Source organism: Aythya marila (genome assembly GCF_965140915.1).
Source record: "Aythya marila genome assembly, chromosome: 9".
Taxonomy (NCBI): Eukaryota; Metazoa; Chordata; class Aves; order Anseriformes; family Anatidae; genus Aythya; species Aythya marila.
In genome coordinates, this window is record NC_139050.1 from 9382640 (window position 1) to 9400483 (window position 17844).

Below are 17844 nucleotides of genomic sequence, written 5' to 3' on the forward strand. Positions count from 1 at the left end.
GCTGTGTTTAAAAATGGGGAATTGGAAAACTTCACATCTTTTTTTTTTTTTTGTTGTTGTTGTTCCTGTTAGCAGCAGATCAGCACAGGAAGTAATAACGTGATCATAAATTAAACTTGAAATGTAGGTAGATTTTGACAGCAAAAAGAGGCTTTGATCAAAGGAGATGAGAAAGTTTCTGTTTTGTTTCCATCCCTGGCAGATGTCTTAGCCTTCTGAGTGATGTGGAAAAAAAAACAGGGAGAATACTTGGTTGTGTAGGGACATGAAAAGAATACAGCTTAACTTTTCACCGAGATAGTTCGGAGCAAAATACTTCACTTGTTGCATCTGCTAGCTGCAGGGTTGATATCTAGGGAATTTCTGTAGTTTGTTCATTAAAACTGAAACAGAAAATAATTAGAATCCTGCCCAAATGTTACTCTAGCTTGTATTTTCAGGAAGCTAGTCATATCTTTGTGCAGGAATATTCTAAAAAACAAGTTGGAAAACTGTCTGTAGTGTCTGTGAATTTTCCCAAGTTTGTTGTTGATTTGCCATGTTTTTCTTGCTGTTATCGTATCATTTTGTTAATGGGAATTTGATATAAAGTAAAAACACAGGTGTGCATGGCATGCAGTTTGGCATGGTTAATGAAAAAAATTCATTGACAACTAAACTGCAGTTAAAGAGAATATTGTTAGAGCTTAATAATGGGGCGAGGATATGGTGAAGATCTTCCAAAAGACTAAAACCTTAACATTGCTGAAATTTTCTTCTCTTACCTAGAGAATCTCTGAAAGCAAGAGCAGAGAAGTAGACTTCTGGTAACTAAGCAGTTATTGGTTTTGTGTTACTCACTTCACTTCAGTGTTGAGAACCCACGGTCCCAGGCTTTTAGAATGATACCAAATGTACCCGCAGTCCCTTCTTGCCCACTGGTGTTCAGAAACGACACTTGCTGGAATGCCATTTCTGGTTCAACCTGCTCTCCGCATTCTGGCTGGGTGGACCAGTCACTCTGTTGTGAAACTTGAAATGGGATACCAAGCATGTACTTACCAGGAAAAAAAGCAAGCCAGTCTCTCTTGTGCGGTATTACTTTTGATAACACCTTTGGTATAAAGACACTGCGTGCACTGTGATGGGAAGTACTGATTAAAATAGCTTTTCGTTTTGCGGTAGGGTAATATAAATTGACGTTTATAGTGGGGAAAGGTAAGGCCTGAGTGTGTTTAAGCATAGTAGGAGTTTGCATTTTTGTGGAGGTTGTGATTAGAGACATTGTCAAGTCTTCTAGCCCTTCCTTGCTGTTTTTTTTCCTATTTTTTTTTTTTTTTTTTATAATTTCGAGTTTCTTGCTTTTGTCTAAAGGGGACTTGGTCTTCAGGGAAAAAAAGAAAAACAAAACACTAATCACCATGCCCAGACAGTTGTACCTCTGAATGGCTTAAGCATAAGTCTGGACATACGACTTGAAACCTATGAAGTTTGTTATTACCAAGTTCACAGAATCAGAAAATTTGGGTTGGAAGGGACCTCAAAGCCCAGTTGGTTCCAGCCCACTGTCCCCAGCCGCACCCAGCCTGGTCTTGGGTACTGCCAGGGATGGGGCACCCACAGCATCTTGAGGCAGCCTGGGCCAGTGCCTCACTGTCCTCAGAGGGAAGAATTTATTTCATAAATCTGACCTAAACCTACCCCTTTTAGTTTAAATCCATTACTCCTTGTCCTATCACTGTGCCCCTTCTCAAAGAGTCCCTCCCCAGCTCTCCTGCAGCCCCCTTTAGGCACTGGCAGGCCGCTGCCGTGAGGTCTCCCCAGAGCCTTCTCTTATTGCTGCTGAACAACCCCATATCCCTCAGCCTGTCTTTGTAGGAGAGGTGCTCCAGCCCCTTGATCATCTTTTTGACCTTCCTCTGGCCTCATTCTGATGCTTTTGTGTCCTTCTTGTGCTGGGGCCCCAGGGTGGAGTGCAGGCTGCAGGTGGGATCTCAGAGGAGCAGAGCAGGGGGGGACAATCCCCTCCTTTGCCCTGGGGGCTGCGCTGCTGGTTCAGCCCAGGGTACAGGTGGCTGTCTGGGCTGCAAGCACACATTGCCGCTCATGTAGAGCTTCTTGTCAACCAAAGTTGATGCATTCCCTCGAGCTGTTTTATGGTTTTGGTGTAGTTCCCTCTTATTTTAGAGTCATCACAGTTATTTGTAATGCATGCTCTGAATATGGAGGGATACTGGGGATCAAATTATTTTATGCTTTGAAAGGAAGCTACTTGGTATTGTTACTGGTTCCCTCCTACAATGCTACTCGGCCTCGCGTTATACAAAGAAATACGACTCTGTGTAGTAAGAATGGTTCTGATCTACAAAGAGCATGTAGATGGGCTTTACTAGTAAAATAAAAATCTCATGTTCATAAAGGTACCTTGTTGTTCAGGAAGAATAAACGCTAACTTCCACAATATGGGAAAACCTACTAATAATGTATTGTACTGAGGAAGATACAACAAAATCTTGCCAGGAATTGGGCTTGTTTTGTTCTAAGCAGTTTCAGTGGCTGTTACTTGTACCAAAATTTCTCTCCTGCAGGAAGAAAATCTTACTCTACAGTATTAAGATTCACTGTTGAATAACCCTGGTAACACTTGTTATACGCACATGTTGTTTAATTACATGGAAGTGCTTATATAAATGCATAAAATATGAAAATTGTTTTTTTCATATTTTTCAGACATAAATGAAATAATTTGTTCCTCTCTGGGTGCTTGCATACTGCAACAAGTAACTTTGGTACATTTTTTCCTAACAGACTTACAAATTTATCTTCATTTTAATTTTTTCATTTAAATGTGATTTTTTCCATGCTGTTCGTCAAACTAAACACTTCATGTTTTCTGTTTACTTCTAATTAGTGAGTTCATTTTGATATGAAGAACAGTATTTGTTAATTAATCTTTGCTAAAATGATACATAGTGGATAATAAACTTTATTTTATATAAGCTTTTGAGGCTTTGAAAATGTATTCTGTTGAGCTGTGAATTTGATATAACCTAGAATTTTTAGTGCTTTTAAATCATTTAAATTTAATTTAAAAGTTAAAAATAATAAACTATGCTTTACTGCCTCTTCTCTTAATTCCAGAGTTCATGCAGCTTCCCAAGAAGCTGCACAGGGAGAGCGTTCCTGTGAGTGAAGGGGAGGCTTTTTGGGGTAACTTCTATGCTGTCTCCATTTACTGCTTTGGCCTCCACCTTATAAATGCTGGTTTTGGAGCAGTTGAGGCAATAGGGAAAGAATTGCTGCTGGGAAGCATCTGGCTCTGCAGTAGCTTTGGCTGTTGCTGTACTGAGTGGCGGTGACTCTGTCTTGGTAGGCAGGCTGTGCTATTCATGTTTCTAACTAATACGGCAGCTCAGTCAGCTCTTCTGAAAATGCATCCCTAAATGCTTAAAAACATCTCAGGGCAGTAGCAAGCTGTAATTTAAGACAGTTGGTCACGAAACTTGGCTTTCAGATTGTGTAGTCCCTCCCCTGTAACTTTATCCGAAAGTGACTACCCCCAGCGGAGTAAGGCAGCAGCCTGAGCCGAAGGGGTTCTGCAACCACAAGTAGAGATGGCTTCAAACCGAGCTTCTTTTATGTGCTTCATGATAAGCATGCAGCATTAATATAAAGCACGCACTTGAATTAATCAGTGTTTCTTTGGTTTAAATGCTTGTTTGAGGTTTCCTTTGAATCACTTCCCCAAATCAAAAAGAGGCACGCAGCAGATGTTAGTGTGCTCCCGTTTAAAGGGAGGCCGGGGACTCGATGGATAACAAGCAGTCTGTAGGATTTTCTGTGTTTGGTTTAGTTCTGGTGTTTATTAGCAAGCTTTGGCAACTCAGCGATTTGCATTCTGCCGTGGGTGTGTGAGTATTTGTCAACAAATTTGAGTCTGGCAGGAACTGCGTTTTGGATCAGCTCCGTAACGCCCCGGCACTGGGGGATGCAGTGCGTGCCTTGGCCTGGTGGCTGCGTGGTGCTGCTGCTGCTCTGTGCTGTCCTGGCCTGTCCCGGGGCTGTTTGTCATCCCAGCTGGCGTTGCAGCCTGCAGCACTGACTTCCCCTGCTCCTCCTTTTCATTTGTTTCCTCATCAGATGTCTGTCTGTAGGGGCATTCCTGGAACTGTTAGTGAGTTGAGAAGATGCTTTGGGTTTTGACTAATGATAACAAAAAAAAGTTTCTCAACACCGTAGTTCCTTAAGGGGATGGCCAGTCTGGTCACACAAATCCTCACTGGATTAAAGGAGGGTTATTACAGGGCGGGAACATGCAGCTGGGGGCAAGGCAGGACTTGATTTGGTGTCAGCAGCTTTAGGTTTGGTTCAGGTCATGACAGAACTTGATCTAAGCAATTCTCTAGGCTCTCTGTACTGAAGTTGACAGAGTAGTTAACGGCACGTTTAATTTGTGTGACCAGGATGTGGAGTTGTGCTTTTCCACATTGTTCTCCTTCCCCCAAACTCAATAAAATTAATTTCCTTACAAAATGCCTTTTTTTTCTTTAGTCACGTTTGTAAGCAAAATGTTATGCTTTTTTGCAGAGACTACTCACGTTTTGTAGCAAGAAAAATCATAGATTGACCAAAACTGCAAGTAAAAGGGTTGCGTGCTCTAAGCGTTAATACAGCGTACTCGTTCTCAAATGTTTGTGCAGTTCCCAAATTGTAGAGCTGGGAGTTAAACTCATACTTGAGCCAGTCCTCAAACCATATTTTGCAATCTCTTTCTGTTGGTGGATGCAAATATTTCTGTCTCAACAAATTTGAGCCTCATAAGCACGCTTGATCTATTTCTGGTAATATCTTGTGTAGAGCCTGGAGCAGTAAAGCTGCTGAGTATATAAGGATGGTAAGATGAAAATACCGGCCTAGAACTGCTGAGTGGGATGCTGGTTTTGCTAGGAGAGCTAGCTTATATTCTCAGGGCAGGTGATATGAAGTAGGAAAGAAATGCCAAGGGATTTTAGACCTTTGGAGAACTTAGTTTGCTGACCTGTGGCTCTCTGGGGACATGTTCTCTTACTGAACTGCTGTTCTCATGGGGAGCCTGATTCTTCTTGTAACTAGGGGAATTGCAATTTGGCAACCTTAAAGGCTTTGTGCACAACTGATGTATGTGAAATTGCATTTTCTTTACCGAAAAATGTGCTTCTACTGACCAACACTAAATGGTAAACACTGTTTACTATACTAGAGAAGCTTAGATGCAGTGGTTGAGCAGTGTACATAAAGTCACGTACAGGCTTTGTAATCACACACAGGGATTTGTGCCTCTTCTGAATCATGAGGAAGGGCATCTGGATGAGATGATGCCTGTGTGATTTCAGCTAAAAGAAAACGTATTTCTAATTCACATTTGTTAACATGGTTTTGTTTCTGAATTTAGTGTTAAGTAAAAACGATGCAATTCAGTTCGTTCAAGTGATTATAATGTAACCACATGAACTGGGCCTGGCTCTTTTTGTGCTGAGCTAGCAAAACTAAATGTCTTGTTTAACAAAATAAGAAAGTCTACAGTGCGTAGTTAACTTTGCCAGAGCTGCCAGAAGTCTTAAATTCATGTTTGAAAGGTGTCATCTCTTTTTATTTCTTTGAGAAAGAGTGACTATAGAAAATAAGTGACCTGAGACTTAGTTTAAACTGTATGACAGGATTGTATAATACCAAAAATAATATTTACAAAAAGAAACAAGTCTTACAAAAACCTGAAATTAGTTATTTGGGGGCTCAGTTGTGCAAGTATGTGGTATATACATCAGCCATCACTGTAGAAAGTGTGTTCAGGGTTCCTTGATAGGAGAATCTCCATGTTGGCTGTTTTTAAACAGGCATGTTTCAAATCAAGCTGCTTGGAAGGGCTCAACTAATGTTGTGCAGACTTGCAGACACACAGAACAGAAGATTACAATTATTTTTATTATTTTTTTTTTTGCTGTGGTCAGCTTCTTCCTCTTCAGATAGTTTCTAGCCCAGCAAGTAGCAAACAGGGCTTATACGTCGACCTTCCACAGCAAACTGGCAAAAGTTTGCAAATATGCTAGACTTAAATCTTAACTGGAATAGGTAATGGGAAACTGAGCTCTGCAGTTCTGTCTCTATCCATGTAACTAATGCCACGGTCATAACTTGACTTGATCAGAATAAATCAGAAGTGTTTTTTTGCACTGTTTCCATAATTTAGGGTGGTTTTGGTTGGTTGTCATGTGTTTGTTTTCTTTCTTTTGCTTGTTTGTTTTTAAACTGGCTTTCCCTGACTCACCAGTAAGTTAACCCTACAGTGCAGTGTGGGGTGTGAATTTCTGTATCAGGGTCTGTAGGAATTATTTAGCAACATTGCATGATTTGGTAAAGTTTGAACTGTTCTCACCAGTTCCTCTACTCTTGACTAAACGTGTTTCTTCAATAGCTGTGTTGGGACATAGCAACTGAAGGTATTAATTTGCATTTTTTCCTGCTTATTTCACTGCTCCAAACTCTGGGTTTCGGTCTGGGGAGGGACAAAAACAACTCTGCATCTCGGATATATTTTTTGTGTGCATCTACTATAAGTTTTCATCAAGAGAATCAAAAACCTTTGAAAAAATCTCCTTGGATATTGCTAGAATATTCCGGTGGGCCAGCATGTTACAGGGCATTTATTCTGCAGTGTGGCAGAAGCAGTGTTTAGAATCTTCTCGTGTTGGCTTCACGAGGTAAGGACGTGTTGAGAAGATGGGGGCTCTGTCTTGCAGTGGTCTCTGCTCCTGGATGTGAGTTAGCCAGGGTGTAGACATGGCTGGGGAATGATTTTGAGCATTAAAATACACAAATAAAATTCTTTTCTCTTGCAGTGTTCTGTTGAAGTACAAAATCTTTTTGGAGAGAGAGGTAGAAAAGAGTTTTTAATTACAGTTAATAAGTACTGAAAAAATCTCATCTTTTGCTTGTAGTTGAGTTTATCACGATTCTTACTTCCTCTGTAAATGCACCTTTTCTTCACATGATTACAAATGATAGCGTTGTTTTGCTTCTTCCTGCTGTTCTTGAGGACTTCAGTTTCTTAGTAATGGAAATTTAATATGCTGGTCTTCTGTTTTTATTTGGCAAAGAATCTGGTATGGCAAACAGCACTGCAGAAGACTGGCCAAGTAACACCAAGGAAAAAGGAGCGTTCTCTGGGTCACCATGTAGAGATTTTTGTAATCCTTTTTCTTTGCTTTTAGCATTTGCTTTTATATAAAAGCTGTACACGTTATGGGTGTGTTTGCTAACTCTTCAATGGAGAAAGGTTATGAAGGACAAATCGCTGTAAAAAGTTCCAACTTGTTAATTCCCAAGTCTTAAAAAAAAAAAAAAAAATCTTCGATATTTTCTTGTAATTGAAGTTGCAATTCATAGGGGTTCAAATACTCAAGTTTAATATTTTGAAAATGTTTGCTTCTGTTTCATAGTGAGAACAGCATCGGACTGTCATTACATGATGTGGACTTCATTTATCAGCTGAATCTCAGTAGAGTGTTCCTGAATCAAAGATAGCAGCAGCTGCTGTGCTTTGTCCTGCAAACTGCTGTAGTCCTGCTGGTTCTTTTTCCCCTACACTGATCATAAAGTTCTCAGAGGACTTTTTGTAGGATTTCTTTTCATTATTTTTTCCTGCTCTCTGCTGATTGTGTGTTTTATAAAATGAGGGCTTGAGTCTTTATTAAGGTCTCTCTTGCCAGGAGCTGTGTAGCCAAATGGAAGCACAGTGGCTGTATTTCTTCCCTGTGGTGCCTAAATCCTAATTTGTCTTTAGAATCCAGAAAAGTTCCAGTTCAGTCTTACGTGAGATGAGAAGGGAAGGTGATGACAAGCTGGTGGTTTGGGAGTTTACATACCTAGACAGCTCTTGAGTCGAGGGAGACCTGGGAACACTTGAGGAATGGGGCAGCAGAAACCTTGTGAAGATTAGCAAGGAGACCTCCGGGGTCCTGGCCTTGTGCTCTTGTGCATTCCTAGCAGACACAGCTGTGTCTTTTTAATTTGTTTCTTGCTAAGGTTATCATTAGTTCAGCAAGTCCGGATATAATGCCTAGCTGAAGAAGAATATCTTGATACTTAGGGTTAGCAAGCATGAAAGAGGCCTGTTGTGCTTTTAAGTTGTCTTTCCTTTGCTGTTTTTAGTGTTGTCATCCTGTGTTAAGTGATATAAAAGTCCAAATTTTGTTTCCTAGCAAAGTAAGCTTCAGAGCAAAGCAGCATCAGTAAACCACTTATGCATGAGAAGAAAGCTGGACAGTATTGCAGCCAGTTATGATGAATTGCTATTGTATTAGTGACTCACAGTGGTAAAAGAGACAGACTGGGTTATAATTTAAATGCAGCTCTTGTCAAATGCCGCGTAGAAGGCAAGATAAAGGAATTAATTGGTAGTTCAGAGAGGAAGAATGTTGTTTGACTATTAAAACCGATTGAAATATTGCAAGTCAATTTTAATTTATGGCAAAACTAGCAGATCAGTAACATTGAAACCATAGGAGCAAAACAAATCCTGTGCATCTTCTAGTTGAAGTCTAGTGCAGCCTCGCAAACATCCATCCTTGTTTGAAGTGCATGACAGGAAACTTACTGTGCAAGTCCCTTTTGTGGGGTGCAGAAAGGGAATTGGTCTGGGGCATCTGACATAGGGAAGCAGTTTTCTCTCCTGTGGCCAAAGCAGTAAAGCAGGAGATGTCTCTAGAGTCCAGTGAACTGAAGTATTTTGATTTTTTCAATAATGTATTTATGCACCAGTCTTCTGCAAATGACATATCTGTTCAGAATGAGTCAGGGGTTTAGTCTGAGCATAAGTTGAATTACGTCTAAGATCTTCTTGGTTATTTGGTATTTACTTATCACTCGAAATGCAGATTTTGAAGGAACTGTTACATGTACATGTAAGTTAAGTGCAGCTGAGCAGACTCAACTGTTCAAGATCCTCAGGTTAACAAAGCCTGGGAGACACTTCCAGTCTGTAAAGTTTTTTCCCTTTGTAGCCCATTCTCCCTTGGGCTTTTAGATGTCTTCATTTCAGATTATCTGTTTGCATGCTTTCTGCAGTGTTCCAGAGAGTCTTGGGGTTTGTGTGTTTGTATGTAAAACTTGAAAGGTGTAGGGCTTCCTTTGTCAATCAAATGCTGACACTGCTTCTCCTCCTGCAGAGAATAAATTTTCTGAATCAAAACCATCAAAATAATTGTATTTTTCCAGGTCTTGCTCACAGTGTTTTTTTTTTTTTTTTTTTTTTTGGTATGCTAGAAATGCTACGTGTTCAATCGTTTCAGACTCTATCATTTGTTTATATGTGTTTGGGGTGCGTGCATACAGAGCTGAAATGAAGGGGAAAAAGCTGTCAATGTAGTAAATTCAGGGCTGTGTATGAAACAGATCTTTCAGGCCTCTACAAATAGGAAGAGGTTGTTGAGACTTTAGGGCAGAGTAATCAACTTGACTTGGTCAATTTTGACTTGGTCAATGGTGACTTTATCAACCTCCATATTTTTTCATGCAGATGTAGATGATATTTTATTATTTTACATCTGTTGGGATAGAATGGCCGGGACTGGGAAAGCTACCACATCCTTTGCCCCTACTTTGTATGGTCCGAATTCAGACCCCATTCTTCTGGAAGTTCTTGTTACAGATAGAAGTATTCACTCACTGCTGTGTTCTGTGTATTACGAGTATTTTTAAAAGCAGCAGAGCCCTGGGGAAATCCTGTGAAAATGTTGATTAAAAGCAGTCTTGTATCATATAGGTCAGTATTTTTGCCTTCAGTTTTGTGATTCATGTTTTAGGGACACTTTTATTTAGTTTTATTATAAATTTTATTATAATATTTTTTTTCTATTTATAATAAAATTTTATAAATTTTATTCAAAATTGGAGTGAAATTTAAAAATACTCAAAGGACAGGAATTTTATGCATTTTCTCCTGTTACTGTAGTTTTTTTTGTCTTTTTTTAAAAAAAGTATATCATTGCATGGCCATGGGGCTACGTTGGGCAAACTTGTACTGTACTGTTGCATGTCACTGACCACTGCAAGCTTTTCTTATCTCTGCATTGTATGCTCTTTTCTTGTCAAAAGTCATGTTCTGTTAAGGAACTACTTTTGTGTTCCTGCTTAACATAGCCAGTAGCTCCTGGGAAAGACACCAGCGAGGTGTAGAACTGCAAATCTGTGCAACACAGGAGGTTTGGGTTGGCAGTGACCTCAAAGACCCCTGCCCACGGCCCAGGCTGCTCCCAGCCCCATGCAGCCTGGCCTTGGGCACTGCCAGGGATGGGGCACCCACAGCTGCTCTTGACAGCCTGGTCCAGGGCCTCACCACCCTCACAGGAAAGAATTTCTTTCTGTATCTAATCTAAATCTGCCCTCTTTTTTAGTTCAAAGCCGTAACTCCTTTCCTGTCCCTGCACTCTACCGTGCAAGTCCCTCCCCAGCTCTCCTACAGGCTCCCTTTATGCTCTTGGTTTCTGTGAGGTCTCCCCGGAGCCTTCTCTTCTCCTGGCTGCCCAACCCAAACTCCCTCAGCCTGGCTCCACAGAGAGGTGCTCCTGCCCTCTGACCATTCTCGTGGGTCCTCCTGGGCCCCAGAGCTGAACGCAGGGCTGCAGGGGGGGCGTCTCATGAGAGCAGAGCAGAGGGGCATGATCCCCTCCTGCACTCTGCTGCTGTTGGGGCACACCAGGGTACGGGCGGCTTTCTGGGCTGCGAGCACGCATTGCTGGCTCGTGGTCAGTTTTTCCCCAAACACCAACCCCAGGTCCTTCTCCTCGGGGCTGCCCTCAATCCACTAATTGCTCAGCCTGTGTGTAACATAATGTTACTTCTATTATTATGAAAAAAATATTTTTTCTATTATTTTAATTATTTAACTATGAATTAGTTATATTTGTGTTATTATTTTATTTATTTTATTATTTTTAACGTTACCATTAAAAGGTAATAAAAAGTACTGTTTAAATTGTTTGATATTCTTGAGTGCCTCACACACTTAGACACTTTTCAGACTTCGGGTAATTCTTATACCATAAATGTAATGAAGCATTTTCCAATAAAACAGGAGATTGAAACACAAAGTAGTTTGAGGAATGGGTCAAAATAACATATTCTTTATTAGCTCTTTAAGTTAGCATCCTTTTTTCTTCATATTTTTTTCCTCTGTTCCCTGTGGAATTTTGTTTTGTACTGTGAAGGAGATGTGATCAATCTTTTCTTCAGAAAAATTGCAACGTGGAGCAGAATCAAAGTTACCTCTGCTGGGAGAGTTTAATTCATTGGCAGCTGGATCAATTGCTTTAAGCAGATTCCCAGTGTATCTTCAGGAAAGTGTAGTGGAAGTTGTTGTTCATGCTTTTTTTTTTTTCAGCATTTCTAGGAATGTGTATTTCTAACATTTGTAGATTATAAGCGTATCTGCTTCAGCAAATGAAGTAGGGGAGATGCAAAAATGTTGATTTAATCTTTTACTGAGGTTTGTTCCCTCTTTAAAGAACTATTTTCAGAATGCCTAATTCAGGTAATTTAAACCATTAGGAAGACAGTTTGCTTCAAGACTAGATGACTTGCAAAAACAAAGAATCTTTTTTTTTTTTTTTTTTTTTAATCTAACTCTCCCCCAGTAATATTGTGCTTCCAAGACAGGCCGATGAGTCTCGCAGTCTCACAGTTCGAAGCCCTTAGCCATGGTGGTTTGCTCCATTCCTATGTAGTGGAGAGTAAAATGAGCGGTGTGAACGTATCTGGGGTTTTGGTTTTTAAAACTTGAAACATTTTGCTAAAGATGGCAGGAGTAGCATGCATCAGGAATACGTTCCTCCACATAATTCCTTTACAATGGGAAGAAGATTCCCAGGTAAGGAAGAACACTGGATGGTGAGATCTAGAAAGAGGTTTCCCAGAAATAACATGAATGTTTCAGGAATGGGAAGGACATGGAAGTGCCCGCTGCTGGTCTCCAGAGCAGAGATGAATGTTGTTTCAAAGGATGAAAAAAGGGAGAATGTTTTGGAATGCCTTTGCTTGCAAAGTTTCAGCACCGAATAACGTGTTGGACTTGGTCTGATGTTTATTTAGATCTACATTAAGAAACCCTTAAGTACAAGTTAAGTGCAGGGTGTTTTTTTTCCAGAAATGGTTATTCATCATAGGATTTTTGAAACTGGACAAGCACAGCTGTTAAACCTACAATGTATAACTGCTGCTTTCTTTCCTTTTAGTAACGTTTCTCCAGTCAAAGGAAGTGGGCATTACTGATGTGTTGAACAATGACTCGTTATGCTGACTTTGCACTGTGGGGCTATCTTGTACTTTCTGCCTGGGAAAGCTGAATTAGTTCTTCTATAAAAGTTTTTTGTTTGTTTGTTTGTTTTCCACTGAATGACCTGAATCATATTTTGGACTCCAATGTGCTATTGCAATGCAAATAATTAGTTAATTTTCACTATTTGTTATACTGCAAAAATGTTTTCCTTTAAAGTTTGTTTAACTTTACAGACAGTTTTTTAGCTGATACAAGCAAGCTAAGGGAGAGACTGTAGAGACATTGGTCTCAAAAGCACAAGACAAGTTATAGGGTACTGGTAGCTTCAATATTAAACTGCTGTGTTTGTCTGATTCAAGTAGGAGTTCTTGGAGGTGACTGTTCCGTTTCGATCTGGTAACTGACTGCACAGGAAAACCTTTCATTTCTAAAACTTCTCTGGAAACGTCATTTGCTGTGTGTATATACACACGCCTGCACGCTATAGCTATGACATATGCAAAGATGACTTGGGTGTAAGGATATTATGTGAATAAAAACATGATATTTGGGGCATTATTAGAAGGACATAATTATGAGCAGCAGAGTTAAATCCTTCTGTAAATTCATAGTTTGCAACTGCATGTAGGAAGCTTTCTGTGATGGAGGCAGTGATCTCAAAAGCTGGAGAAAACATTTTTTTAAAAAAGAACATAAAACTTTCATTTCCTTAATCCTGTGTCATCTTGTGTTTTTGTCACATGGTTTTGTCACAACCACGACCTCAGTGAGCAGGGCCTAAGTGTGAAGAGGTGTAATTAACATTCAAATATGTCTTTGATAACCATAAACCTTTGTTTCCTCTGATACTCCTGTTAAGTGAATGGTGTTTGCAATAATCTAAGCCAGAGACTGCTTGCAAAAGCTTTGGGAATGTCCAGTCTAAAATGGCTCACATAGCAAATGTTTATTTATCTACACTTGAAAGAGATTTTTTTTCAGGAGATCTGTTTTTCTGAAATATGAGAGTGATGGGTGAATTAACCTGTTGCGTTGGAGCATTTCTCTAAGAAGGCATTTTTATATAAAGTCTTCTTGCAAATACCTAATCAAAGTGTTTTGGAAGCTGCAGCATGTGTGTCTCTGCATTCTGACTCTTGGTTCTTGAAATTAATTTTTCCATTGCCTATAAGGGAATACAGATATTGTGTGGGTTTGAAAAGTTACCTTTTTTTTTTTTTTTTTTGGCTTAAAGGTATCTTCAGACTTGAGAGTAGTTAGAACTGGATTTTTTTTTTCTAGTTTTCTTTTCCTAAGAGTTGTAGGAGAATCTGAGATAGCGTTGGGGTACTTGGCAGAACTTTCTCACGCAGGAAGTACGCCAGGAGCTTAATGTTTCAGTAGTGGTGTGGTGACAGTGATGTTACTAGGTCTATCTCCAAACACTGTATCTTATTAGGCTGCTGGCTACCGAGCAGCTTTCAGGCAAATATGAAGGCTTGTTTATGTAAAAGTTCTTTTTCCAGGTACACAAATTGGTCTAATAGAAGATGCTATTCCTGCCAACGGTCTTCAATTTTTTGACCTCATTTAAGGAAATGTCATTTTAGTTCAGACTTTTGTCTTCATAGCTAACAGCCAGAGGTCATCGTTGATGCGTGTTGCCGTTCACTTGACGCACGTTCGGTCAGCAGTAGGAAGGAGCGTGTGACTTGTAGGTTTGCAAAGCCTGTGCAGTGTCAGCTCTGCCCCATACCAACAACTGCGTGTTGGAAGGGCAGCCTGCACCTCGGCGCTATTTCATACCCTCTTTTATATCTAACGTGTCTCTGACCTTTATTTCGCTGTTTGAAAAATTGAACCATTTTCCAATTACAAAGATTAAAAAAGGCAAGATAAAGCTGTAAACTCAGTGGTTGAAATAGCTTTCCAGCTCCCTCAAATTGAGAGTCCGAGTACTTTAATTAAACAGGAAATTGCATTCATGGACACACAAGCAGATTTCAGTTTCTTGTTCTGAATTCTACCAGTTCCATTTTCATTCCTTTTAGTAAACGTGTGCTGACTCTGTGTAAGCATGTTAGCGTTTGTGCAAGTAAGGCTTCTCAGCATTGTTTGCTTTCTTCAATTTATGTTGGTTTAAAACTCATGCCAAAGTACAACCTGGGGACAGAGGAGTGCTAGCTGAAAATTAAGTTTGAGTTTTCACTGGTTCAGCATGTGTCAGTACTTAATCTGAAGTCAGTATTTACATAAAAAATATTTTGTAGTTTTCAGCTGTGAGGAGCTTGCTATGGTATCACTTGGAGATTTTACAGAATTAAAAATTACTTTTAGGCTAATTTTTCCTTGTCAGAAAAAAAATCTGTATTGCTGCTGGTGGTGAGCAATGGCATTTTGCTTCACTAGATTTGTACATTATTTTTGTTCTTATTTATTATTGCCCTTTTTTTCTGTCACATTAAACCTTCTTTATTTCAACGCACATTTTTTTCCCTGTGTCTCTCCTTCACCCCACCTGGGATTGGTTGGTTGGAGTGAGTGGATGGCTATGTGGTGCTGAGCTGCTGGCTGGGTTAAACCTCAACAGGGGCGTTGTTTGGTTATTCTTAGAGCATCTTGAAAATTGCATCATTGATTTATTTTACAGTAATGGCATTGAAAGCGTACCTTAAGGCAGAAAGTGATCTGTGGTGTGTTTATTATAAACTATGTAAAGGAAATGTAATTTTATTTTTGCATCCTAGAGTAAGATTTTAGGGCAGTCCTTTAAAACTTCTTTCCTTGTTAATAGTTTAAATGGCAAGTACCATGGTGTTTTCTGCTGTATACTGAATCTGAAGTGTCACCTTGTTTGGAAGGAGCTGCTTGTTTCTTGCCTGTATTATTCTTATTGAGAACATCCTTTTCCTGCACAGTTAAGCAATAATAAAACAGACTTAATAGTGATCAGTTTCAGTACAAAATTCCTCTCAATACTTGTTCAAAGCAAGTTGATCACTTTAAGGTGAGTGATACGTGACACAGGAAGAAAAACACTTGTTCAGAGAACACTGCAAATGTAACTTAAAGAAGTCCTGTTTACTGCGTAGAAGCATTATTTATACCTAAGTTATTGGAAGTACTAATATTGCAGCTTTATCATTATTGTGTAGTAACCTGTTGTTTCCCTTTTTTCAGTCTTTCAGAAACAAGATAGCCATGGCCACAGAAATTGGCTCCCCGCCCCGATTTTTCCATATGCCGAGGTTCCAGCACCAGGCGCCTCGGCAGTTGTTCTACAAAAGACCTGACTTTGCACAGCAGCAAGCAATGCAACAGCTCACTTTTGATGGAAAACGAATGCGAAAAGCTGTGAACCGAAAGACTATAGACTACAATCCCTCTGTAATTAAATATTTGGAGGTTGGTTAATTTTCTGGTTTTGTTTGAAAAACATTTTTCCTTCATGAAATGTGGAATTCCATTTTCCAGATGTCTGTAGAGCACTCTGGAATATCGAGAGATCTGCTGCATTTTCAAACTAAGTGACAAATGCCTGTAAACTTGGTACAGGGTGAACACACATTTTTGGTCATTCGTAATAAAACTGCACATATACACAACTGGATTTACAGTTAAATTGTAAACATCAATTTTAACATTGTCTGTCTTGGAATTACAACTTGGGAGTGCATATGAATGTCTTGTGCGATGTTCTGAGTTCTTGGTGGGCACAACTCAGTGTAAACAATGTAACCATTCTTTTATTTTGAAATAAAAAGTTCTTGAAGTGGGAAATAAACCATTTCCCTTTGTCCTCAAAAACCAGATCACCATAAAATGTATTTTCATTTTAGTAAATAACACTGTTTTGAACTGTGGTCTCTGAAAATCCTATTCTGTACTCCTAAAAGATAGAGAGCAACTTTAATGAAGTTTTCTGAAGCAGTGGTTCTATGAAAAGTGATTATTTAACTTTCCTGATGGGGTGGTATTCATTTCTTCGTAAATAAAATTCTTTGATCAAGATGTACTCTACAAATGCTGACCATTAGCTCAGAAGACAGAGAATCAAATCTGCAGATAGAGGAATTGTTCAAATCTCAACAGCAACATTGCAAAGGTGTGATGAACTGAATTTGGTCTGCTGTGGCCAGTGCATGATTGTAGTTTGTAGATGTTAACAAATCAAAGATTTTTGTATTACTTAAATTTATAAGTTATTGTTTAAGATCTGTTTAAATACCAAATATTAAAACATTCTTAATATTTTAGGAATGCCCCCACCAAAAAAAAAACTCTAGTGGACAAATTGTAAAAAAAAAAAACAAAAAAACAAACAAAAAAAAACAATTTGGTAGATCAGGACCTCTCTTTCACTGGCAGAAATAAGCTACCTTGTTCCCCTGTTTATTAAATACATATGAGAGGGAAAAAAAAAATTGTTTTGAATGCTTGGAATATACCAAAATTCCACTTCAGTTACTATTTCTAACACTAAGATGATTTGATGTGGTCCTAAAAAAAAAGTGAATAACTGCTTATCCATAATTCCTTCTTGGCTTAAGAAATTCTGGCAAACTGTAGTAGTATATGCTAGAAATGTTTTAACTTATGTTCTAGCTTATGATTCTAATATGTACACATGCATATTGGTAATATGAAGCCAAAAGTTTTCATTTCTATTTCGGGGGGGGAGGGGTTTAGGTTGGAAATTCTGAGACATTTCTTCTCAGAAAGAGGAGTCAGGCATTGGGACGGGTTGCTCGGGGTGGTGGTGGCGTCATTGTTCCTTGGGCTGTTTAAGAAAAGGTTGGACTTGGTGCTTGGAGATGTGGTTTAGTGGGTGACATTGATAGTAGGGTGATGGTTGGACCAGATGATCTTGGAGGTCTTTTCTGACTTTAATGACTATTAAAATACTTTTTAAAAGTTGTTGTTGGCATGTCAAATTTAACATACCCAAGGTATTTTTATCACTGGGTCTTTTAATTTTTTTGCATTTCAATGCTATGTTATCTTTACTTGATGCTTAGGCCACTGTGCTTTGGGATTTGCCAACCAGGCTGTCAACACGTTATTTTCTGTTGTTTAACAGTGAAGTAGTGGTGATATGAACTAGAAGTTGTTTTCTTCTTTCCAGAATAGAGTATGGCAGAGAGACCAGCGAGATATGCGAGCAATCCAGCCTGATGCAGGATATTATAATGACGTAAGTAAAATCTTTCTTCTGAAACTGATGACGTTCTGTAGATAAAATTGGTCCAGAAAATCAGAGCAACTCTGCCTGTCAGCTGAGATTATCTTTCTGTCCACAAGAGGTCTCAAATATATGAAGGGAGTCTTCTCCCTACATTATTTTGTTCTGTTGAAATCTGTCCATGAGAAACTGCAATTGGGTAGCCTTTTAATTTATGACCATAAACTCTCATAACACAATGAGCTTAGTACATTGCTCTTGAAGATGCTTGTTCTGCAGATTAGAAACGGTAAATCATACAGACTTCTGCTTCATACAGTCTGCTTCCACGGACTTACTCCTGATAATATTCCTGCAAACGAAAAACTTGCTTTTCTAGAAATGGGTGTTGAGA

At 39.2% G+C, this 17844-nt stretch overlaps 1 protein-coding gene across 3 annotated transcripts in view; it reads left to right on the forward strand.

Annotated features, from left to right (window-relative positions):
- Window positions 1-17844, forward strand: part of WDR33 (WD repeat domain 33) — a 67321-nt gene that overhangs the window by 1876 nt on the left and 47601 nt on the right. For all 3 annotated transcript variants that reach the window (XR_014318162.1, XM_082767726.1, XM_082767725.1), the window contains exons 2-3: window positions 15449-15673; window positions 17394-17462. Coding sequence is in view for 2 of the 3 variants with exons in the window: in XM_082767726.1 (XP_082623852.1) it covers window positions 15470-15673; window positions 17394-17462 (273 nt within the window). In the remaining variant the exon portion in view is untranslated. The remainder of the gene's footprint in view (window positions 1-15448; window positions 15674-17393; window positions 17463-17844) is intronic.